The following is a 24,860-nucleotide window of genomic DNA, read 5'->3' as shown; positions in this document are numbered from 1 at the left end:
GCATCTTCCTATGGTCTTTGGATGCTTTATCAGAGTTGGATTGTGGGCTTTGCTCGCTTGGATTTCCTAATAGCTTGGATTTCGTAGTCAGGTTGTCTCTTCTGTGGAATTGCACCTCGTGAAAATGCCACTTGGGTAACAGGATCCAACAAGATTGTTCAGCACAGCAGAAAGAGGAAGAGATCCCTGAGGCCCCAAAGTATCACAGATGTAACTCAAAACCAAGGAGTTCCGTTCAGTTTGGGCTTGGAACAACACAGCAGAATTTCATTTTTCCATCAGAAAGATGGAATAAAAGCTTCAGCAAAACTTCTTCCACAAGGGAAAATTTCCCGATGAAAAATCACTGACAGAAAATTTAGAATCTGCTCTAGTACTTGCCCTATTACCGCATCAGCGTGTTTTGAAGATTTGTTAGTATGAAGATGTGTTTTGTGCATATGTAGTGTACAAGAGTTCTGAGTAATATTTTAGATCAGATTCCTCACTGCAAAATGAGTTTGTCGGTGGGAGATGTTTGTTCACTCCCCATTGAGGGAAAATACTGGTTCAGTGTACTTTTTCGTAATTCATGCACGATATTCTTTCTGTAACTTGGGAAGAGAAATTTCTGAAAGTTTTTTTGGGGGGAGGGGACTTTCAATATGCTTCGGATGTCTTGTTTAGTGTTGTAAAGTTCAGTGGAAGTGTATCATATCTTGTTTTACTTCATACAGCTTGCTCACATTCAATAAAAGCAGTGCCATGTCCAGTTAGTAATAATAATACGCAATTACTTCTCTAAAGAGTGGAGTAACAAAGCAGCTAGTAATATGAAATTGAATTGATTGGATTGACTGAATTTTGATCATGCGCTGTATAAAATCAGTAGTCATACAACACTGGCTTCATAAGTCTCTGAACTGCTAAAGTCATACAAGTGGGACGTGACTGACCAGGCGTATCTGAAGCATATCTTCAATTAAAGTTCTTCATATTACTATGCATTCAAATAAGATACCTTTCTAAAAGACCTTTACCAGGTTTATTCTGTCAATGCTAGATTTATTTATTTACTTACTTCTACCATGATTGTTGTAGTAGAAAATCTAACACCTGTTTATTTTTTCCTTAGAAAATTGCCTTCATGGTAGCATTAGGACTGGTTACAACAGAACATTTGGAAGGTAAGATGAGATGTGTTGTTTTACAGTTCAGTTTTTGAGTGAAATCTTTTCTCTTGGCTCTGCAGCCAAGAGGAATTGGTGATTCTGTCCTCTGAAGGGCAATGAAAAATCAGATGAAATGTTATCTATGCACAGTTGTGCTTTTCAACCTCAAAATAATGGGTGACCTTACTTTGCTCTGCCTCCCACCCCACTGCACAGCTCAAGGGGCATGAGAACTGGCTCTGCAGCCAGCACCAGCAGGCTTGGCATAAGCTGGCATTTGGGCTCACTGAGTCATCATGGTCCTTTAAAGGACATTAACAACTGGAGGACGATAATGAAGCAAAAAGCCTGCAAAAGCTCTGACCACCACTGATCTGGTTGAAGAATCAGCGAGGTTCAAAGATGTTTACCCAGATCTTCTGTAGCAAGCATGCCCTCTCCTCTTTCCCCATGTGAGACGGACTTTCTTTTTTTGCATGAATCATCTGTCATCTCTAGAGTTTCACAGAATAATGTGTAAAATAGTGGTGAAAATCTGGCATTTGCTTTATAAGATTTTAAGCAAATTAGAAAATTACCTCTGGCAAAGACTTCCTTCCCTCCATTTCCCCCCATTTAGCCAAAAAATAAATAAACTTCCAGTCTGATCCTGCTTTTGTGTGAGAGCTGCTAGCATGCCTTCCTAGGCTTCTGAGTATGAGTTCAAACAAATATTGCACGTAAACTAAATGCAGTATCGCATAGTGTTCAGTTTACTTTTCCAACCTTCCAAAAATACCTTGCAAGAGTTAGCAGATTTGAACCTTTCTTTGCCTCAGCTTTGTCTTTCTGAAAACATACATGAGTTTGTTCAGCAAATTTGCCAGTGGTGTGAGATGAGTTGGGGGTTTCTTGGCAGAATGGGTTAGTTCTCGTGGACAGAGAAGATACAGCTATTTTTAAGAAAAAGTCTACAGCTTGATGTGTTTTACTTACATGCTCAGCTAATAGAAGTTGGTGTGGTTCCACCGGTATAAGGAGAAAAATCTGGTACCTGTGTCAGCCGACAATGATTCTTGATCACAAAAAATGTTAATGATAATTGACATTTACCACCCATCCCATGGACCATCATCAGCAAAATACTTAGGAATTTCCAGTGCACTGAGTTTAAGTTTTAGGTGCTTTAGAGTTAGGCACATGCTTAGACACCTTGCTGACTCAAGAGGTATCTACCATTTTACAGCTTGATTTCTTTTTAGTGAGATTCCCTGTTCTTCTGTTCCTCGGTTTTAAAAGAGGTTGTGAATTAGGGAGAAAATAGCATCTTAATTGTAAGGTCTCCTCAATATATGCAGCAGGTTTTCTGTGGGTCTTATTGCCTTTTTTCAGTGTCTTTCCTCTTTAAATCTGCATTTTAGAAAATCATTTAATATCCCAGTGACTGAGAATTTGAAAGCAGTTTAAAGAAACTTTAAGCCATCGGCCTTTTTAATCCCTTAATGGTAATGGATTGAAATGGAAATTAAAAAGCTACAGCAATTTTGGGAGAAGATTTATAATCCAAAAAGTGCAAATGATGACTGGTTCTTGTTTTCTTTGTCTAAGGAAAATAGGACAACATTTGAAATTATGCTGAAGTGCAAATTATGCTTACAACAGAGCGAACTTAATTTTGAATAATTCTTTACCCTTTGATTTTATTGGAACTAATAAATTGTTTGTGTGGATTTAACGCTTATGTTCAAAACGCCAAGTACCGCTCTGCTCTGTTTGTTCTACAGTAAGTGCGGAGACGCACATTTTGAACCAAACTGCTACAATACTAATCCTGCAGAATCAATTCTTTCAGACAAATTCACTTTTTATATTCCTACTAGCTTTAAATAAATGGCTCCCACCAAGAGCTATTTACTATGGAAGGGGTATTTCTTCATGAATATTGGTGATTACAACTGTCAAAAATACCCGTATAGCTTTCACATGCTAAAGGTTATTATTTTAGTGCTATGTCATATTTACGGTTATCAGCCATTGCTATTTATCAGGAAGCAGTGGTCATTACACAGTTCAGTTTATTTTAGTACTTCTAATGTATTTCTCAATTTCACATTTTTGGAATTAAACTGTATCAAGATTGGGTCATTAAAAGCTTATTCACTCAGTATCATTAATTCACAGTGTTACCGCTTTTCTTCATTTTATTCATTAATTTTGGGGTGAAGGGCTATGGATCCACTTCTCTATGGATTTCTCTATCAGCCTAGCAGCCTTTCCACCTAACGTCCAGAGGAGCATCTTTCCCCTTACTGGGAAAAGAGCTCTGTTCTGCAGAGCCCGAGTGTGAAGCGTCTTTTGAGGCCTTTACCAGTAAATGAACACAGCCGCTTCCACTGACTGACATTCTGCAAGGTGCGGCTTTCCCTGAAGATAAATTGTCATTACAGGCTTCATAGAATGACCATACAGAGTGTTTATTGATGAAAGCAGCAGCTTGTTGAAGCTTTGCCTCCAACATAAAGCTATCTTCAAATTTGTTCATCTGTCAAATGTATTACAGTTTAGAGGGTTTTTTTCTGTTTGGGTTATATTTTTTAAATTAATAAACTAAGGAATAAGATAGCCCAATTCTGTGATGCAGTGCATGGTTGTAACATATTAAATCTCTTTCTCTAGGCTATTAGAACACCTTTTAGCATTACCATTGTGTAAAAAAAAAAAAAGTAGATAGAAAGCAAAACTTTAAAAGAATTCTTTAGTTCGGGTCATTCTAAAAATGCGCATCTTGTTTTGCCGTTTCAGAGTTTAAAAACTCTGAAATATTTCCATCTAGGTGACTGGAATGTTTTAATCAGTTAAAACAAATTATTTATTTTTACTTTATTAAGCCCTGTTTTGAAACGTACACAATACTTTTTAGCAGAAGCAACAACAAAAGGTAGTATACCAGCGTATGCTTTTGTTCTATCTTGGTGTGATTATTGACAGATACACTCTTTAATGTACATACTCCTTATGTCACAAGCATGGGTATTTTTTGTTCACAGTTTCCATAAATAAAGTGCTGACATTGTGCTCTCCCTCCCTGGTGGCTGCGTAGGGTGGAGTACATCTAGAGCTGTTTCAGTTCATTACTCTCTCTCTCTCTCTTTTTATTTCCATCTATTCCCACTGCTATTACTTTTCCCCCCAGCCAGCTTTTATATCTGTACCATAGCAATGCCTCTTCCAAAGCTGCATTCCAGGTATCTACCACATGTGTGATTCAGACTCCATCAAATATTTCTGTTGCCTTGGTGAGAGCATGTACCGAACAAATTCTCTCTTAAACCTGGGACCTAAAAGGGCAGAGAGCTACAGATCCATCACAGTCCTCTTGCGAAGACACTCGGCCCAGTTTTGGACACAGAAAGCTCTGCTGTGTCGAATTCTTTGTTTCTTTTTCTGTGCCAGTGAAAAGTCATGATCTTGTATCCCTGTGACCACTTCTGAAAGAGTAAGCCTGGGCTGCCCTAACTCCAGCTTTTTACTACGCTGCCACAAGGGTGCCGAGATGCTGCAAGCCCTGGATTCACTGACCACGTAGTGCGGGTTACTGAGCCTGGCTGCAAGAACCACGGCTCCAGCTCACACTGTTGAGACCAAAGTAAAGAGTCAGTGGAGGGCCACTTCCTCCATTTCTTTGCCAGCATCAAGGCACGTGGTTCCTCTGTTGTGACATCTCTGTCACCTTTTGGCCTTGAGAGCGCTTCCCTTACAAGAACTGATGCTGACATCAAGAACAACCAACTCTTCCGGCGGCTCTGTGGCAGGCTACTGGATCTGCGTCTAGCACTTACCCTGCTGCTGAGGCCCAGTTCCCTTTAGAGGATGCCAAAGGGTCTGGAAGCTTCAGGATGGAGATTTCAGCATAGCCAGACGAGCGTTTCATAGGAAGTACTTTCACACTGGGACAGAACTGTTACCCATACAAGATCCTCCGGTTTGGAGTCTGCGTAGCAGCGAGGATGTTAACAACATGCTGGCAGTGGTTGCAGCCATGGCGTTTATCGCACGTCTCGGTGCAGCCTCGGATCACACGTTTCTTGGTAGTGAGATTCTGTATAGCTCCCTGAGTCACATGGCAGCATATGTCTAGCTCATGTCAGACTGTGAATGCAGACCTGCCTGTACTCTTTGAATTGCCCTAGGAGAAGACACCCTCTGAGCGTGAGAGGTGTCATGTTCCTGTGCCAGTGGGAAAACCCAGCCAGAATATGCAAGTAGTTGCTCTTCTGTTTTTCTTGTCTATCCAGTTTCCTTCCGATACATCCATCACCCCAAGAGTGGCGGCTTAGCCGATAGTCTTTTGTGAATGAAAAGTTTCAAATCAGTATCTTGGAACTCGGGCCAGTACAAAATCCGTGCAAAGTGTTGGCCTCGTCTCTAGGCACATCGTGTCCAAGACATGACTGACAATGCTAATACCATTTACTGTAGCAATGCTTAAAGTGGTACGTGGCCCCTTGTACTCTGTGGGGAAGTGATCAACATCTGGAAAGGGTGCCTGGAAACCAGAACTATGTCCTGGGAAGCCAATTCCCATGTATTGTAAACATCCTGAATGCTGGACTGTACCTTACTGTTGGATTGCAAGTGGGAGATAGTGCTCGATATCCTGAAGGTGATTTTCTGGTGCTGAGGGTGCTCTGAGATAGACCTCTTTAGCTCAGACATTGATGAAAGATGCCAGACCTTCTGCAGAACCAGATGGTGTCCTGAGTTTCTGTTGGGTGTACTCCTGGTCCTCTGGGCTGAAGAGCTAGTGCTCCTGCCAGTTCCTCTTGTTCTGAGAGATTTACTTAGAGCAAGGCAGAACGGAGGTATCACCATCGTGGGGGCATTTTGACTAACAAGATTCCTCTGGCACCTCAGTGCAGAGTCTAAACTTTGCCTTAAAATATTCATGTAGGAAACATTTTGGAACAGAGCATCAGCCCAGCTGTGCACACTTCATGCCATGGGATGGATGCTGGGTGGTTCTCCTTGCTAAAGTATGTCTGCTCTTACTTTATTATCAAAATAAAAAGTAGGCTCTAAAATACATGGTTGTAATAATCTCACCATTCTGAACTGACGTCAAGAGCTGGAAAAAGAAATTCCATATGACAGAAATGAAATCCCAGCTCAGATAAAAGTAGCATTAAACCTGCAGATTTCAGTGGTTGAGGAATCCGCTCACTCTTTCTGCGTGTGTTTATGGAAGTATGCACATGGCTAATTGTTGCTAAATGCAAGTCCTCAGCAAGCACCATCTTGAATAGGTGTTAGCATTTAGTGGAAGGGAGTTCTCTTGTGTTTCACCCTTTTCCGAACAGGACTGCAATTTGATAAGCCTATCTTTGCGCTGCTGTTTCCAGTGACACAAGTACATGTATGGCTCATAACAACATTTTGCATGCTCAGCATTGTGAAGTTGTATATTTTTGGATGGATAAATTATCACGCCCTAGTTAGAACTGAATCTAGCCATGCCATTCTGACCATGCTTTTTCTAACTTCCGCAGAGGAAAAGTAATGTAAATTAAATTTAAAAGGATCTCTATGCTTTCATCTGATACGAATTGCAAGGCTTAACTGCTTTAAATGCTTCATTTTTGTTCATAGCAGGCATGGATAGTATTTTGAAAGCTCTCTGTTGATGCTTGCTGAATATGTGTCTGAAGGGATCATAATAAAAATCTTGTAGGGCAGCAGAAGTCCACCTTGTAGGAAGGAAAAAATAAAAATTGCCTGTGTTCTGAATCTTACGAGGAAAAGCTTATTAATGTCAAACCTTGAACTGCAGCAAATATCAATGCTGATGCAACCCAATTATACTTTAGAAACTGAAACTGAACACAAAGCCCAAGGGGTTGAGGGTAAGAGCATCTTGCTTAACAAGTTAGATCCACATTTTTCCCTGATGAATGAGAAATGCACAATTCATGTTTCTTTCTATGGTTACAGAAATCCAGAGCAAGCGTCAGGAAAGAAAGAGAAGAAGCACAGCAAATCCAGCCTACAGTGGACTCTTGGAAACAGAGGTACTTTATCATTCACTTTTTTTACCACAGTTCTATTTTGTGTCAATAAAAGGTTTAAGTGCTTCTTATTACAAAAGTATCTATGAATGCAGAACCACACATTTACTTGTAAAGAGATATTGATGTGGAAAAGAAAAGATCTCATCTCAGTAGCTAAGCAACAGGTTTTCACCCCACAATATCACTTGCTTCAAACTAGAATTCGCCTTAGTTTTAATAAAGGCCAAAAGGACGAAATTAATGTGGGACCTAATTACTCTCTCACCCACGCAGACAGTCCCTTTAGGTCAGAACTGAAGAACAGCAGTGCTGCATTATGTTCAAACTTGCATTGCTATTTCTCTTTTCCTATGTGCCAAATAATAAATGGAGAACTTTGCTTTTTTTATTAGTGACATTCATAAAAGGGATGCGTTGGTTTAAGAATCAGTGTGCTCTGCAGGGGGTATGGAAGCCTGCATAATAAATACAATAATGCATAATTAAAAATAAAATGCTCTGGATAATCTCTGTTTGTCTGTTACACTTATGCTGTTACATTTATAGTAGTAGCAAAATTTGGTCCTACATAATATTGGATTGCAAACCTGGTGTAAAAGCAGCGTATAAATAGACTTAACTTTTTCTGAGATTGTTTGTTACTTTGTTTCTGAACTGACATATGCATTTATTCGGCTTATTAAAATTCCACCTTAAAAATTTCACCACAGTTTAGGGTTACTATTTGAACTTCCTACAGGAATGAAACTGATTTGCAGCCAGCTCTCCATTTAAGCAAGATTTCTCTGTGTTCTGAGTTCTTTAAGCCTAAAGGAAGTGATTTTTCTTTATTTAGGTACAAGCGATGCAGAATTTTTGGTATGCCAATATTTCAGATTTCTGTGTTTGTTGGCAGACAGCAGACAGATGAGGCTAAGAAGAAACCCATCACTGTAGTCAAGCTGCTTAGTGGCTTGATTGTTCTTTTTTTGAAAGTACTGGAGATTTTTATACTCCAGAGCAGCTCTGGGCACTTGAATTCTTCAGAACTCCTCAACTTTTCTCCAGCGACCTCTTCAGAGCAAATACTGATGTCCATACGTCCAATATTTAACACAGTAGGAACCTTAGCCTTGCTAGCATTAAATTTGTAGTGTCTTCTCTTAGACCTTTTTATCCTGATGAGTTTATTAAAATACTTACAGCAGAGTTTTGTGGCTGTAGTCTTATCGGTGTTCGTGAGAAACTCAATTATCTTTGAGTAGGGATGGAAGAGGTGATGGTGGAGGTCTGCTGCACCCCTAGTTCATACTTCTCATTATATCTATTCTCAAAAGCATATCCTGAAGTGAAAGATGGCATGGAGAAAGAAATGTCTGTGAAAGAGTCCTGTGGCTGATCAGCTGTGTCCTCATTAGGAGTTGTCATTAAGTGCTGACCATGGGGAATGCCTTTCAAGTAAAATGGAGGCAGATGGTTTTTCTCTGATCAATTAGCTGCTCAGATTGATTTGCTAATCAGTGAGTTGAGGTATTTTGTGGCATTTCAGGCATTTTGGTGCAGTTTAATTTACGGTTAGTCTACTGAATGATCTTTAATTCATGATTGTTTAAATTGAAATTGCATATAAATTAGACTTTTCATTTGCCAACGCCCCTCAAAACGGCAGGAGCTCAGCATCTGTAGTGGTGATGCTAACTTCCTTGATTACAAAAATGTGATCACAGTTTTATGTCTTCACTTGAATGTTGTGCTTTTGCTTTTCAAAGCTTTTTTCTTTAAAAAAAATTGAGATACCATTCTGTTTTCCCACCCTCAGTAGCTTTTTTTTCTTTTTTCTTTTTTTTTTTTTTTTTTGTTTGCATAGGAAAGGGTTAAGTTTCAGGCTGGGTATTTTTTGAAGGAAGAAACATCTATTCAAAATTCATTAACAGACTGGCAGGCACCCGTGTATAAAAGAACAGTTTACTCACCACAGAATAAATCATTTATTAGCAAAACCCCTCTAATTTTCCTCCAAGCAGAGCCTAACAACATCTAATGGAGGAAAATAGTACTGTTTCCAGTCCTGCTATACAAGTATTGGATGGCTCAGAGAAACAATTAGGGGTTCTATAGACTGCTAATGAAGCCCGGCTTGCTATTGACCAACAGCTTTTACCATCTGACAAGTCGGCGATGGGCTGCATTAAATTAGTTAAACATCTCAGTCAGGTTTCCAATGGTCTGTTTGCAAGTTTGAAAATCTTTGGCGACCTCAGAAGATTGAAATCACTGCCAGCTCCTAGAGGTCGTACACATTAACTTCTGAACGAGAAATATTTTGCTTAGGCCCTAATACATTGCTTGCAAATGAAGTATGTTCCTATGAACTGTAGGCAAGCGTCACAGAAGGTAGGGATGTTTTCCTGCAGGTGGGAAGTCCATCACCATTTCTATATACGCAAATAAAGATGTCATCTCACAGCAACAATTTACTATGCCAATTTTCCATTATGGACGTGGTTTATCTGCTAGGTTTGGAGTTACTGTTGCTGTTACCTTGCTCTTACTGACCTCTGGAACATCTCCTGAAACTCAGTCAATAACATTTGCAATTTGCGTTTCTCTCTTGTTAATAAAATCTAATGCACATCTAACTGCTCTGTGAAGAACTTGTTAGAAAGGTAAATAATACAGCTGTTTGTATGACTGTCTCAGGGGTTAGCAACGAATATTCTAAGTCACAGAACTGGCTTCTGGATGGCTGGTTATGTATGAGGGAAACTCATGGAGGTTGTTAATATGAAATGGTAAGAGACAACCAGAGCACTTTTCAATGACACTGTGGTTGCATTCTTTTCCCTTGTAGCGGAAACGCCTTGCATCAAATTATTTGAATAACCCCTTGTTCCTTTCAACAAGAGGTAAGCATATTTTAAAATGAATATACTACCATTCTAATGACATGTTAAATATTTATTAGTACGATTTCATATGAATTACTGCTAGGGTACCATAGGGCATTACTTTGTGTAAGTTCCCTGCACTTTTTAGTGTGCAGTGAAAACAGATGGTTTTCCTGCAAAACCAATTGAAGGATAAGGCTAAAGGTCAAAACTGTGTAGAAGCGGATCCAAAGTCTCTGCAATCAGTGGAAAATCCAATCTCTAGTATCGTAAGCACCATGCAGTGAGAGGACTGATTGAAGAAGGCAGTGTTGCCAACCTCAAGTGCTTAAAAATATATATTGAAAAATTGGGATTTAAAAAATAATTACTATTCTGGGCTTTTCATTTGCCTCTTTTCATCAGCTTTAAGAAACTGCTGTTCATCCTCAAGGGCTACAACTTTACCATACCTTTTGCTTTAAAAACAATGGCTGAAAACCACACGATTTTTCTGACTCCAGGAGCTGGAGCCATAAATCTAGATTTGATGGCCTTGAAGATGCCTTCCAATCTTGTATTTATAAGAACTTCAAATGCTGAAAATTTCATGGTAAAAGCCTCGAGAATGAACAACTCAGAGGAGCCATTTGGGGATGATGATGATTAGCTCATGTGAAGAAGCCCATTCCAGGAAAAACATGCAACATATAAAGAAGGCAAAGAGTTGGGAGGTGGGAGATGAAACAAGGAGAACACTGAGTACAGTTTAATTCTTCAGACGAGGCCCATATAGGATTTTAAGAGAGAAAGCAAGAAGCTTGAGTTGCATTTCAGGAGAGGAGAGAAAGCCAGTAAGGAAATGTGATTATGTCCCTGCCCTCGTGTTTCCTTTATAACTTAGGCTCTACTGTGGTGCGTTAGAGGTAAGGAAAGACAGGCCTTTCTCTACGCCAAATATTATTTCAGTATTAGGAGCATTTACAGGGGTAATTTCAATTAAGACATGAAGTTTTGGCTGTTTTTCAGTGTTTGCTTGATATCCCTGTCAAGTGTCATGTTTAGTGCTTGAGATTCACCTTTCTGGCCCTGCCTTGAATTCCTGCGCCACAGGATCACCAACTGGAATGCAGTGGTGCTTCTCTCTACTTTCAAAACTTCATGTGCTAGATGCAGACAATTGGCCTACTTACCATATGCCTCTAATGCATAGGGTCTCAGAGGACATGAGAGGTTATTACACGGTAAACAGCTATGATGACATGCCTCTTAGCAGGAGCCCATGCTCATGTGAGCCCCAGTGGAAAGAACATTATTCCTGGCTTAGTTTTATCTTCAAAATTAAAATTGTAATTTATTATTTGTCTTATCATAGCACTTGTTTTTCCCATGTAAACACATGGGAAAAACAGGAGAGAATGGCAATGTTAGCAAGCCGCGCTGTTAGCCCCTCAGTGGATTTTGTTTAAGTGCAGGTTTGATATCTCTGACCTTCTTTCCGCCACGTGTTTCCCATTTTATTTGCAAGGAAGTAGGCAGGTGACAGAGTTTCAGTAACGCGGCTGTCTCGGAACCACTTGGAAATCAGCAGTCTCTCTCCTTAATTGTTAATTACTCTTTGAGTCCTGTATCTTTGGTTTTTCCAGCATCCAGAATCTGTGCTGGGATTCTGCATATTCTGTCAATTTTAATCTGGACTTCTTCATAGCAGAACTCCCCACCTCTGTAGGGGTTTATTAGCTACGTGCGCCAGGTGCCATTGGGCTAGATGCTGTGCAAGCTCTGAACTGAAGGCGGACGCTGTCCCAGACAGCTTGGCACTGCAGTGATGTAGTTGTCCACCTTCAGTGCAGAGCTGACGGCCCCTTCTCCTATAAAATGCTTGTTTAAAAAAAATTGTCTTCAGTTTAATTTTTCAGCAACTAGAAGGCAGAAGTAGACGTATTTTAAAATGTTTAAAACTTTTACTGTAAAGTGAGCTGAAAAGAGAAATAAACTAAAAAAATCCCTATGAAGTACAGGAAATAACTGTCATTTCCAGAAATGCAGAAGAGAACAATTCTTGTAAATTTTCAGCAAAATGTCAATTAATCAGGATTCATTTATCTGAAAATGTCTTACCTGAAATGAGGTCACATCCCCTGACATGTATCATTTGTAGAAAAGACTCTTCAATTATCAAGCCCCTGTTTATCTGAATAACATTTATATCCCCTGAGTAATCACAGTGTCATATCGCGGTAGATCTCTGTGTGTGTGTATTTGTGTATATGAAGTGACATCTACAGATTTTACAAGTCTGTGGTTATTTATGGAACTCATTGCCAAGGGATGCTACAATTGTTGGAAAAAGTAGGCAAATTTATGGAAGAAAAATCTATCTAAGGATGTTAAATATAAAAATGAAGATGTGAACTCCAGGTTAGGGAAGCCCATAAACTGCTAGCATCTGGAAGGATAATTCTGGAGTAGAAAAATTTGCTCTGTGCTTGCCCTGTTCTTGCACTCTGTGCATGAATGGCAGCGCGGGGTGCTGCTAGCAAAGGACCCCGGGCTTTATAGCCTTTGGTCTAACTTAGGTGAAGCTGTTCCTTCATTCCTATTCTCCTCTTCTTACATGTGTGTGTGGTGCAAATGTGTCTGCATCTTCACATGTATGCGTACATCAGTGTATAAAACGAATGTGTAACAGCAGGAAGCAGCTCCCAGGTTGGTCTGTGTATGAGAGATCACACTGTGGCAGCTATATTCCCATTTGTGATCAGAGGGGGAGCTGAAGAAGGACAGAAATATCAGTTTGTTTGTCTCCGCTTTAGTCCAAAGAAAGGCCTCTCCATCAGCTGTTTGTCACTCAGACAGTGTGCACCAGCCCCTTACAAATCAGCAGCAAAAATTGCAACGCACTGTGTGGTTTCCATAAAGCTGTTAAAATTTTCTGGCTTTTTATTTTTGGACCAAAGCGTGATGAATTTCACAAATACTTTTATGAACGGCTTGGCCTGCTTTCCAGTGAGCTCTGGTGGTGCTTGTTCTTGCCAGGCTGTGAATGCCATCACTACAGACTCGGTTCATCAGAAGGTCAGAAAATCTTGGCGGTTTAGGTGGGAGTAGTTTGATGATAAAGAATTGATGATAACATAAAGCTCAGTTGCACAAGTAGCTGACCATTTTGGCCATGAATCAGCTGAACATTTAAACGTGTTTAACGGTAAGTCAGTGGCACCGCTTTCATACTCCAAGTTAAGCACCTGCTTAAGTGCCTTGCTGGTTCATGGCCAGACTGTTCATCATCCAGCAGGCTGAAGTCCTTAAGAAAGACTTTTGGACTAGTGACATACAGAGAGGAGGTCCTCATGAAAATTTTTGAAAATTTGAAATGGAGTCTGTGCTTCTCATACTATGACTTTTTAGCATCAGATCTTCAGACAGAGGATTCCTACAACGTACATTTTTAAATCTCACATGCTAATTCCACTGCTTGCTGTTGCATTCTTTCCTGCCCACATTAATTTTGGCAATGTCCTGATCTCCTGTGTCACAGCTTGACTAAAATTACTCCCATAGCTGAGAACTAGCATTCATTGCGGCAATGTATTTCCCACTAATCTGTTCTCTGCCCTTCTTTCATACGCTAGCAAATGAGGATCCATTCTGGAAGGTATGTGTAGCAAAATTTGTGTATTACCAGTATCTTTCTCATCACTGTGTAATTCAGTGCTTGCTTCTGGTTATTGTAGTCTCTATCAAGGTACAAAATTGCAGTATGCTCTTCGCCTTTCATACTGCTTGTGTGAAACATTTCCCACTTAACTGAATCTTTGAGCCTCTAAGTTAGAATTTCAGAGAGATGAACTCTTGGGCTTTCATAGGCAGGGCTTGAGTTTAATCCCTTTGTAGAATCCACTGATTGAGAAATTGCTAGTCCGGATTTGTGGTTTTAACGAAAATTTTAAGAAAAATGAGTAACCATTCTAGTTTGTATAGATTAGATCTCTTCACACTGAGGTTAAAATTGAGACTTTTTGAGCAGGTAATTTCTAAAGAGTAATATTTTCGAGAGCGATTTTTTGACAGGACTGAGTTAGAATTCAAGATACAAGCCTGACTAAAACTATCATGAAACATTATAATTAATATCCCTAAAAATGAAAATATGCTTTTGGAATTAACAAAGGTACAAAATTATTATTCTCCTTCGTGGAAAAGCACTAGGAAAATTTAGGGGTTTTATAATGATTCACAAGCCATGAGAGTTTCAAAATCAGTATCTCCTTTATTAAAATGCACTTAATTATACAAAGAGTAATTAACGTTGCCACCAGATTAGCATAGCAATTTACTACATGACATTGTAACTTTGTTGATGAGTCTTAGTTCATTTTATATATTGCTACAGACAAAGTACTAATCAGTCTTGTTGGAGAGAGGTTGTCAGAGCAAGTCTGAACAGAGAACAATTAGTGCTAGGGAGAATAGAGGGACAGAGGAGCCCTCTAGAGGAGTTCACAAAAGAGGGTACGTAGCAAAAGGTTGTACTCAAGCGTACTGTTTTCCTAGCTGCTCTTTGAGGCAATGGGCATAAAACATGGAACTGTGCTTTTTCCTCAGAAACTTTTCCTTGCTTGCTTCCTTCTGCTTTGGACTTGAAGGACAAGTGATCCACATGTTGACTTTGACCCATGCTTCAGAATAGAGCTGTGCATGGTGATACATGTGTTGGAGTGACACATTATCAAAAACAAGTGAAATAATTCCTACATCACAAGCTGGCTATATTAGTCGACTCCCTCCTGTGTTTGATTAGTTGGTTTTTATTTTTCTATCTGTTTCAATTTATGGAACTTGCTTCTGGCTCTTTTGTTTGTTAGTTTGTATTTGTTGCTCTCATACATCATTATTTCTGTCTTCTCCTACAGCGGCCAGGGTCCTTTTGACAGTTAGATTTTGCGTTTGAATGAGCCTGTCTGCTGCAATAGAGGCTTCGAATGCTGTATAGAGAGGCGTTCTCAATGGATTGACTTTACCCAAGCCATCCTCCTTCTTCTCTTGCAGAATGAGATCCACCACGATGAATACTGCACTGCTTGCAAGCGTGGCGTTAACTTGCAGCCCTGTGGCACGTGTCCCAGAGCATATCACCTCAACTGCTTGGACCCACCCCTCAAAACTGCCCCCAAGGGGGTTTGGGTCTGTCCAAAGTGCCAACAGAAGGTAAGCTACCTGGACCATAGCACGCCAAGAAAAGAAAAGAAAATGGGAGAAACCTCGAATTTGTGTACCACTAAACTAATGTAACCTATGGTCACAGCTTAGGGGACTACATTAGCTAAAGTAATACTGAGAGGCTTTTAGTACAGTTTGCAGCATTTGTTTCTGGTATTTTCATCGTCCTGGAGTTAGAACATACACTGAGTGCCTTAGCTTCCCTGTAATCGCATCTGCTGAGATTTGTACTTTTAAAATGTCTCTTCATTTCCTTTGTTTCCCTTCTTTACAATAAAGCCACCAGCACGTAGGGTTGCCAGACAAGTAATGTAAATCTTACAGATGAGGGCGACAGTGTCAGAAGGAGACACTGTTCACCAGTGGATCTGAAAGCTGTGAGGAGAACACTTCCTTTTCTTTAAATCATGTTTATTACACACAGCTATTGATCATAGTCATGTCAGAAATGCTAATTTGTCTAGTTGCTGTGTATAATGCTGATTGCATGAACAGGAAAACAATTACTAAAACAGTACAGTGTCACTAAATAGTAGAGTGGAGGCTTAGATTTTGTGTCTTAGAGTTCTTCGTGTTTAGCATTGAGATCACTGTTACATTCCTTTGAAAATGTCAAGGGGAAATTCTAGCACGCAGTTGCAGAGAGCAGAGCAGCCCAGGATTAGATCTGCGTAGTCATGTTTTCATATGGACCAGCAACTTCTCCCACGCTGAGAAGACAACACTCCTGACAGTGTGGAGGTCTGCTTGTCGGGCTGAAAAATGTCTTCCAGCCATGGCGACAAGAACCAGAGAATTTGTAACCCCCTTTTAGCACTGTTTGGCAGTGCTGTTTATAGTCATGTGTAAAGGAGTAAGCCCCAATGGAGATTGCTACTCAAATTATTGTCTTGTTACTTTTCAGCTTGCAAATTCTGAGACAAGGACCCTAGATCTGGTCCTGCAGAGCTGTGAGGCTGGAGGAAGAAAAACATTAATGTCTGTCTTGGTGGAGTCCTAACTTTTTATTGTTTCCTGGGCTTATAGGTGTTAAAGAAAGATGACAATGTGCCATGGACTGGAACTCTGGCTATTGTTCACTCCTATGTTACTCATAAAACAGGTAGGAATTAACACAGCTAATGACAAGGGATTCTCTGCTCATGACGGGCAATGCCATTTGAGTCCTTTATGGCACTAATATTAAAGTGGTGGTGTAATGCCACCAGGTATCATGACATTGTTAAGCAAAGGGCCATAAGGGCCTGTGGCTGCGAACAGCAGGTCACTTTCTCTCCCCTTCCCCTCTGTCTGTTACTTCACGATCTTCTCTCTTTAAGGAAGCTGAGATTGATCTCTCAGGAACTTTAGTCTGTGGAGGTGGCTATCATCAAAGTGGTGCCTTCCTGAAAACAGGGCTGAAAATGGGATTTTGAGGCAGAATCATATCAGGCTGGGAGGCAGAGAGAAACAGGCTAGGCAGAGCCATGTAATTGGGTATGTAGAACGATGCCAGACTGGTGTCTCAGATACTACAGTAATATCAGCTCCTAATTGTTTTGATGTTATTTGATATCACAGTCATTAGCATCAGATGTCGTATGATATCTGTGCATTGACCGTTACTCTTTTTCAGTTCCCTGTTGCACTCTTAGAATGGGCTGTTTGGGGCATTAGATCATATTTGTAAGGAGCTTTGCAGAGGTCTGGTACTGTTATGATTGTGCTTTTCAGAAGGTTGCTGAACTATTGCCATTCCAGGTGGCTGACCTGTCCTTAAATACCAGTCACCTCTTTCTTGGAGACCTTCAGGACCATGTGTGGTCCAAGGATTAATTTTAATTCATCTCAAAGGTGCACTACAGCTTTTGGGTTGTCCTGTGTTCTAGCTGTTGACGTAGACGCATGCATGCAAGCAGAAACTCCAGATTTATTTGGCTGTACCTGCTGAAAAAAGGCTAATGAGACCTGAAACTCACCATTCAAAATACGTTTCTGCTTTCTGTTGTCAAACGCACAGTTTTGCCGCATGTCCTTTGCTTATCTTCTGCATCCTTAATCTTATTGTTCTGCAGTCAAAGAAGAAGAGAAGCGAAAGTTATTAAAGAGAAGCAGTGAGCTGAAGAGTGAGCATAGACAGCTAGAAGAAAAAGATCGTCTTCTCAACAATGCAGTGAAGGTAGGACACCTGACTGGGGACACAGAGTCTCCTGCAGAGGTGCTTATAAAGAATTTATGCTTGAAAACCTGATATTTTGTGGCTAGAAAATGATTTATACTCCCAAGCTACAGATGTTCAAGTGTGAGTGTGTTTCTCTCCAAGGAAAACAACATGGGTTCTCTTTATGCACAAAAGCAAGCTGCTTTGGCAGGCTGAGGAGGAGAAATCACCAGTGACTGAATTCCTGTTGCTCGCAACCCCCCCCCAACATAGCTGTGCCTGCCTTCCTTGTAGTGCCATACACAGCTCTCACCTGTCCAGTGACTTTAAGGCACTTCCATTCTCCAGGTGAAAAGTTTAGTCACAAGCGTGTCCTCCAGTGGTAGCTGCTTGTCCATTCGCTCAAAACTCTTGAGATTAGGTAGAAATAACCATCTTTAGTTGTCTTAGAGGCTGAATGTTGTAACCTCCTCATGACTGGAAACGGATTCGCAATCCTTTTCTCCGTGAACTCATTTCAAAGTTAAATGTTGGCTGGAGATGTCTCCCACACATACTGTGCTATGAGGACGAGTCTCTGGCAGTAATGAGTGGGCTGAGTTCAAAGCCGTAATTCCTGTCCTTCATGGGTGAAGGAACTTACTTAGGGCTACCTCACCTCAGGCCCACTCTTACGGGGTAGCTGGCATGGCAGTCTCAATAAATATTTGAAACTTCCTTACCCTGGAAAAATCAAAGTGGCAGCTACAGGAGTAACTGGTCACTAGTTGTTTTACCACTACAGTTATCCAGAGGAGGCATGTTAAAATATTTATCACATTTAAAATAGAGTGGAAGGAAAAGGAATAACTTATTAAAAGACATCACAGTGGGGAATATTCCCTGTAAGTGTGTATAGCCACCATCAGCACTAATGGAAACACAAATATGTATGAAGAAGTGACTCTGGGGTACAGAATATCTTCAGTCGGTAGGAGAGTGCAGTGGGATGAGGTGTTCAGAAAAAGAAAAGCCTTTGGGGGTGCAGTCAGCTATCAGGTGTATGTCAGAGCTGTCAAAATCAGTAATATTTCTACCTAAGCAGAACCAGGTTCTTTCAGTGGGCAACACTGTCTTATTTAAATGGTAATATCAGCTGATGATTATATTTGTTGGAGATATATCCACTTGAAAGGAGGATAGCAATTAAGGGTATTCCAGCACAGAGCAATTTCATTTCTGACATTTGCCTTAACAAAGACTTACATTAAAGAGAAAACTTTCATACACACTACAGGGGGAATGCTATTATTTGGAAAAACAGAATGTGATTTACCCTTCCTCTGAGATTTCGCCTGTCTAAACCAACCTCTGCCCGGCTCCACACAGTTGCTTTTCAGACAACTTGACTTTCAAGTGAGCGTTTCCCCCTTCCCAGGACTTGAGACTACCCCCCTACCCCGGGTAGTCTAGACCGTAGCCAAAGAAGAGCAATCTGCAGACAAGTAACCAGTTTTGCCAGACCCCTGGGCCCACTGTGAGAAAGGAAACAGGAGGTTTCAGATATTAGAGAGGACACCATCCCTTTCCGTCTAGCAGGCAGGCTCAGGGTTTTGGTCTGTCGCATAGTCCCTCTCAGACCCGTTGATAGTGTAAAGGATGGGATGTTAGCTGCAGCGGTACGGGGTTGGGGAGGGAAAGGAGAATTACCGAATCTTCCTTATCTCTTCTTGGAGAAGAGGAGGTATTTAAAAGAGGTGTAGATGTGGCACTTAGGGACATGGTTTACTGGTGGACTTGGCAGTATTAATTTTACGGTTGGACTCGATGATCTTAAAGGTCTTTTCCAACCTAAATGATTCTGTGATTCTAAGAAGGAGATTTGGGATGCCTTCATTTGGCTCCTGCTGCCACGGTCATTTTCATGTAGGTTTGTATGAAACATTTCGAGTGATTGTGGGGTGCAGTTTGGCCACCCCGTAGGAAAAAGACTTTCTTGTGACTGCAGTGGTATAACAGTAGTGTCCTAGATCAAGTTTTCTGCCAGAAAGATATTGACATCATGTTCAGAGAGATCAACTTATCTTCACAGTACTAGCTCCCTAAAATTGGTGGCACGTACAAAATGCATCATGGTGAGGTTTATCCCTCAAGCGTTTATCAGTGCCGTTTGGTAAGATTTAGAGACCTCACTGGTGGCTTCGGTACTTTCTAACACAGCTAATACAGCTATTACAATCCCGTGCCAGTAATCTCTTTGGAGCGCAGAAGGCATTTCTGCCAGGCTGTCTACAGGATGAGGTCGGAAACGTCCTCTGAATGCATTTGGATTGTTACCTTAGACAGCTGCTGCAGTGTATGCGGCACTGGTGATTACTCCATTCGTTAAGCTGTGGTTTTGCTATCCCCAAAGGAGAATATACTTCATTTGAGCAGGACGTGCACTCAAGACACAAAAGGATGTTTGGAGAGATATTTGACACCAATTTGAATGTATTCTCAGTCTTTCCTTCTCTCTCCCCTTCTCTTTATTTGACAGAAATGCTTAGAGCTAAAAACCAGCCTGTTGGCCCAGCAGAAAGGGACTCAGTCATCACTGGAACGTCTCAAAACCCTCATTAGACTGATACAAAACGAGCAGATGATTCAGGTTACCATGACGACCACCACCACCTCCTCCCTGCTAACTGTCCCCTGGATCAAACCCTCCTCTGCCTCCGCTGCCATGCACAAAGCCTTGCAGCAATCACAGGGTAACAACTGACAGAGCCGGCTGCGAGAGAGCGAAGGAAGGGGGGGAAAAAAACTTTATACACATGCGCAGAGGAGAGATTAAACTGAAACAAAGGAGAGAAGGAACAATCTCAGTTTTGATACGCGTAGAAACTTGCAAACCAATCTGTCCAGTTTGTAGGTCACTGTGGCAGCAGGTTCCCACGGAGCGGGTCGTGCTGCGGTTTTGTATTTGCCGAGACCTTCAGTGCTTATGAGATTTTTTTTGTTATGTTGGCCTTAATGTATTTATGACTAAGGATGACGAGGAAAAGTACGGCCGATAGGGAGCGGGATATCCTTTTGTGGGGGCAGACAGGTTTCCAGTTCTGCTTTAAGGGGAAAATTTTCAATGCAAAGAGTTAGTGAGCTAGTAGAGAAGTAGTTGGGCTGAAAGCTATTTGTGGGAGGGAAATTGCTGAGATATAACCAGAAACTGAACTACTTAGGACTCAACATGGATTCTTATCAGAGGAACAAAGTTGGCCCCGTTGATTCAGGTGACCTGGAGATGGGGCTGTTTTGACCAGAACGGCGTCACGGACACTCACAGAGCCTTCGAAACAAAAGATCATTTTTTTTCAGTATTATTAGAGTTGAGAATTGCAGATATTTAAATAAAGAAACTGTATGAAGTTAGCGTTTCTAGTAAAATATTGAAGTATTTTCATGCTGATGCTTCTGTATATGCGTTCCGAAGTATTTAAAAAAGTATGACTGTAAAACTCCTTACTTTTTTGCAGGTCCTTTTTACTTATTTTGCTATCGTGTATTTTTCTCATGGAGTTTTTGTGCAAGATTTAGCATAAACCATAATAGTGGCTATCTTTGGCAGGTTGGGTTTCGTTTTTTAGAGAGATTATTTTGGGGGTTTTCTTTTTTGTTAATTTTGGATTTTTTTTAAAGAAAAAAAGCAAATAAATATTCTGTTTTTTGTTTCTTGCCAGTACAGATAATATGCCAAAAAGATAACTTTACATTTTTGTACTGCATTTTTATTGTTAAAAATATGTAACGTGATTTTATTGTTATTATTATTGTTTTTATTTTTATTTTTTGCTTGCAGAAATATCTGCTGAAATGGTACAGGAAAAAAACCACCTGCCTCAAGGGGTTGTTTCTCATACTGGATAATATCAAGAGTTCTGGGGGAGGGACAGGCAATGGAAAATTTTAAGGGTTTGTTGGTTTATTTTTGGAAACTTGATTCCTTTTTAAGATTTTGTTGGATTTTAGCACATTTGGGAAGTGTTTAGCGTTAGCCTGAGAAAACCCCAGTGCACCTGCTTGTTTCGCTAGCTAGTCTTCCTGATACTGCAAGGGTCCGTCTGGCCCCCCGTAGGCCACAGGCCCCCCTGTCACCCTGCGGCCTGCCCGGGAAGGTAGTGATGGGCACCCCGGTTTTTCTCAACGTCACACACACACACACCAGACGCCATCGTCTCTGTCGTTTATGAGTTCTCCGTCAATTAGCACAACAGGTACTTAAGGAAAGCAAGAAGCCGCCAGAGCACGACACAAGGCTAGTCTCTCACATCAGCATATCACATGGTGCCGAATATCTTTTTTTTTTTTTAAATAAAATAACCCATGAGGGACTGGCTTTTTCCATCGCCCATCACTAGGCAGCACATGGTCCCTTCAACCATTTTCACAACTCCGGGAGAAACTGTGCAGTACTATACAAATCTATTTTAATACACAACACTCGGTTGAACAAGATTTTTATATTCTTTTATTGATGAACAAAGTGAACTAAGTAAAACACAATTGTTATACATTGGTTATTGTATGCCAATTATGCATTCTAACGTGGCTTGCAATGTAAATGTTTTCAGATTTAATGATTTTTTTTCCTTCTCAGACAAATAAAAAAAAAGGAAAAGCGTGGAAGGTTGAATATGTGAAGAATTTCTGAAGAAGTGTCTTGGACTGTTAAAAGTAGTTATTTTGAAAAGGGAACTGTCCAGTGGATAGTGTGCATAGAAAAAAAAAAGTGTTTGTCTTAAATATGCCAATGTAGTTTTACTTCTTATGATGCATTAAACTTGATTGACAATTTAATGGCGTTGTCATTGTTGTGATACCCGCTGCTGAGGGGATGCAGCATGGCCTGCCCGGGGCGCACTGCTGTGACCCCTTCCCAGGACAGACTCCGGCTGAGGGGTGGAAGTGACCAGTGCTGATTTCTCCACCGCTGTCTTCAATTTTCAGATTTAAACGATGCCAGAATGACTACAATACTTTCTGCTTTCCTTCTTCCAGGAAGATGGCCTCTTCCCTGAGGCCATCACGTCTCCCAGGCAGGGATATCTTGTCCACTCCCTTTCTTGGCTTCCCGCCTCTTGGAATAATTTCCCATCCCGCTCTTCCCCAGATCTGTACGCAGAGATGTTGGCGGTACCGCCGATCTCTCCCTTTTCCTCTTGCATCTCTCATGGGTTGCGTTTTTTAAAGCGTTCACCAGGATTTAAACACTGCAGTGGCCTTGGCCCAAACGGAGATGAATTGAGTCAGCTCGGGAGCAAGCCTAGGGTTCTGAGGTGGAAAAAAGGTTACCCCAGGGTAACCCCAGGTTACCACAAGCTGTCTGCGCGTGCTCCTTACATCCTTTGGGCACATTGCAGGCAGCGTGGGCTTTCCTTACGGTGGGTTACTGGAGAGAGACATGCTGTAGACCGAGGACACACAGTTGGCTGCAGCAGATCTGCCGGCAGACCCACATTTTCAGGTGCCCTTCAAACGTGTGGTGGGCCCATTTTGTTAAGTTGTTTATAACTCACTGTATAAGTCTAGTAATTAAAGAATGAGAGATAGGTCCCTCGCAGGAGTTGTCTGATTTCTGGCCAGTGGAAGGGACAGAACTTCCCAATAAAACAAACCGAATGAAAGCAAAACAATGTTACAGCTGCATAAAACCTACCACAGTGGCTAATGCTTATGGAGAGCAGAAGCAGGGTTGGTTTTTTTGTGCCGGGGGTAGGGAGAAAGGGTATTTTTTCGTTTGGTTGGCGGGGGGCAGGGGTTGCCCTGTCTTCACCTCCTGGCAGTGTCACTGTTTAATTTCGGGCTGCAGTTAGCAGGGGGAGCTCAGCACTGCGTCCTTGCTTCCCCTGCAGCTGGGCTGCCCCCTCCTCCCTCCTGGCCTCTGCTACGGGAAGGGCACCCTGATTTTTCCTAACATTGCTTCCAATTTTAGAAGACACCTCTCCCCCAAACCAGCAAACCCAGAAATCGTATGTAATCATCATCGTTCTGCCACCACCCTAACCTATAAACTCAGCACTGTGCTAACAGACAGGAGCCAATTACAGAGCTCTGCGTGTTGCCTTAATAATTAATGCAGTTGCAAGGAAGCGTAGGCTTATGCTAGCCTTTAATCTTCGATAGTAGTTTAAATTAAGGTTTTGGTGGAGATTTGTAGGAGCCACGGTAGCCTCCCGTGTTCCTTGCTGTGGCACCGGGCATTGCCTTTGAAAAGAATTGCGAGCTGCGGGGTTCCCAGCCTCCCCTCCCAAGCGAAAGTTATTTTTACAGCTATGCCAGACTTCACAGCTTCAGACCTCTTTATTTTAACATGACAGACTGTTTTCTGTGCATAGGACCTTTTCACATGCCATTAGTTATCTCGCAGAGGAGCTGCTCTGCAAATAGCCATTCGAATGAAACGTCTTGTCTCCAAGCCTGTCAGTTTTATATTTGCACCTCTTCAAATGTAATTTCGCCTACTCTTCCTTCTCTCACTGTCTCCCCTTCCTCAGAAATGAGAGGAAAGGGAACTCTTCTGTCTGTTGGGAAGTAACACGGGGCGATGCCAGCCCTTCCCAGCAAGCAGAATGAGGAACGCTGGCATGGCTTGTTTGTGTCAGGACCTCAGATGTTTTCGGGCTTCGTACTCTTTGAGGGAGAAGCCACAATGGATCCATTATGCCCTAAAGGCTCAAAAATCAGGAACCAAAGTCAAGACCCCTCACTTTTTTTTACGTTTAGTTCATGATCACTGGCAGCAATTTTTGCGCAATGGATTTAATGGTAGCGTCAGTCCAGCTAGCGGCTTCTCTTGTGGTAGACCTCTATGTAAGGATGACGGCTAATACAACAGCTGTATTAGGAGTTTATCCTACATGCCGATGTACCCATCGCATGCTGGTTTCCTAGCAGTTTGGTGGCCTATTAGGAGCACTTAAACTTTTAGAAGAGTGCATTATAAACTGATGTGTACTTTTTGTTCTGTGTTCTGCAGGTCCTCTGTAGTTGAAAAGAGAGACATTACACTGAAATGAGTGGCAACAGCCACATCAGATAAAACTCCACTCACTTTAATCAGGTTTTGCCAACGGCAGCTTATTTTGCTTAGAAAATGAAACCTGGCTTCTGAGATCAATCACTAGCAACTGACTGGTGCAAACAGAAAAATGCCAGACTCCGCTTCTGTAAGCCACTTTTAAGTTCACCACGGTGAATATCATTAAAGCAAAAGGTTTTTTTTTCCTCCCTTAAAAAAGCAAACAAAAAATTAAATTGTCATGGTAGAAAAAATACTACAAAGCGTACACAGGCATATAGAGATTCTAGCCAGGTAGAAGAAAAAAAAAAAGATGCCATTGCTCTTTGAAGTTGTTGTTTGCATTTGTACCGGCGGATGGCAGATGACTTCTGTGCTGTTTAAATGCAGCAGAAATGCTACACCCCAACCTTTGATTAT

General features: G+C 41.3%; 1 protein-coding gene across 1 annotated transcript in view; it reads left to right on the top strand.

Annotated features, from left to right (window-relative positions):
- Nucleotides 1–21,126, top strand: part of PHF21B (PHD finger protein 21B) — a 167,567-nt gene extending 146,441 nt beyond the window's left edge. Inside the window, exons 8-15 of the mRNA XM_076344142.1 lie at nt 1,115–1,166; nt 7,119–7,195; nt 10,026–10,080; nt 13,677–13,699; nt 15,094–15,252; nt 16,291–16,366; nt 17,319–17,422; nt 19,923–21,126. Of these exons, the coding sequence (XP_076200257.1) occupies nt 1,115–1,166; nt 7,119–7,195; nt 10,026–10,080; nt 13,677–13,699; nt 15,094–15,252; nt 16,291–16,366; nt 17,319–17,422; nt 19,923–20,147 (771 nt within the window). The 3' untranslated portion in view covers nt 20,148–21,126. The remainder of the gene's footprint in view (nt 1–1,114; nt 1,167–7,118; nt 7,196–10,025; nt 10,081–13,676; nt 13,700–15,093; nt 15,253–16,290; nt 16,367–17,318; nt 17,423–19,922) is intronic.
- The last annotated feature ends 3,734 nt before the right edge of the window (nt 21,127–24,860 follow it).

The sequence above is a fragment of the Aptenodytes patagonicus genome, chromosome 1 (assembly GCF_965638725.1).
Source record: "Aptenodytes patagonicus chromosome 1, bAptPat1.pri.cur, whole genome shotgun sequence".
In the NCBI taxonomy this organism is placed as follows: Eukaryota; Metazoa; Chordata; class Aves; order Sphenisciformes; family Spheniscidae; genus Aptenodytes; species Aptenodytes patagonicus.
This window is presented reverse-complemented; position numbering and strand designations above follow the sequence as displayed.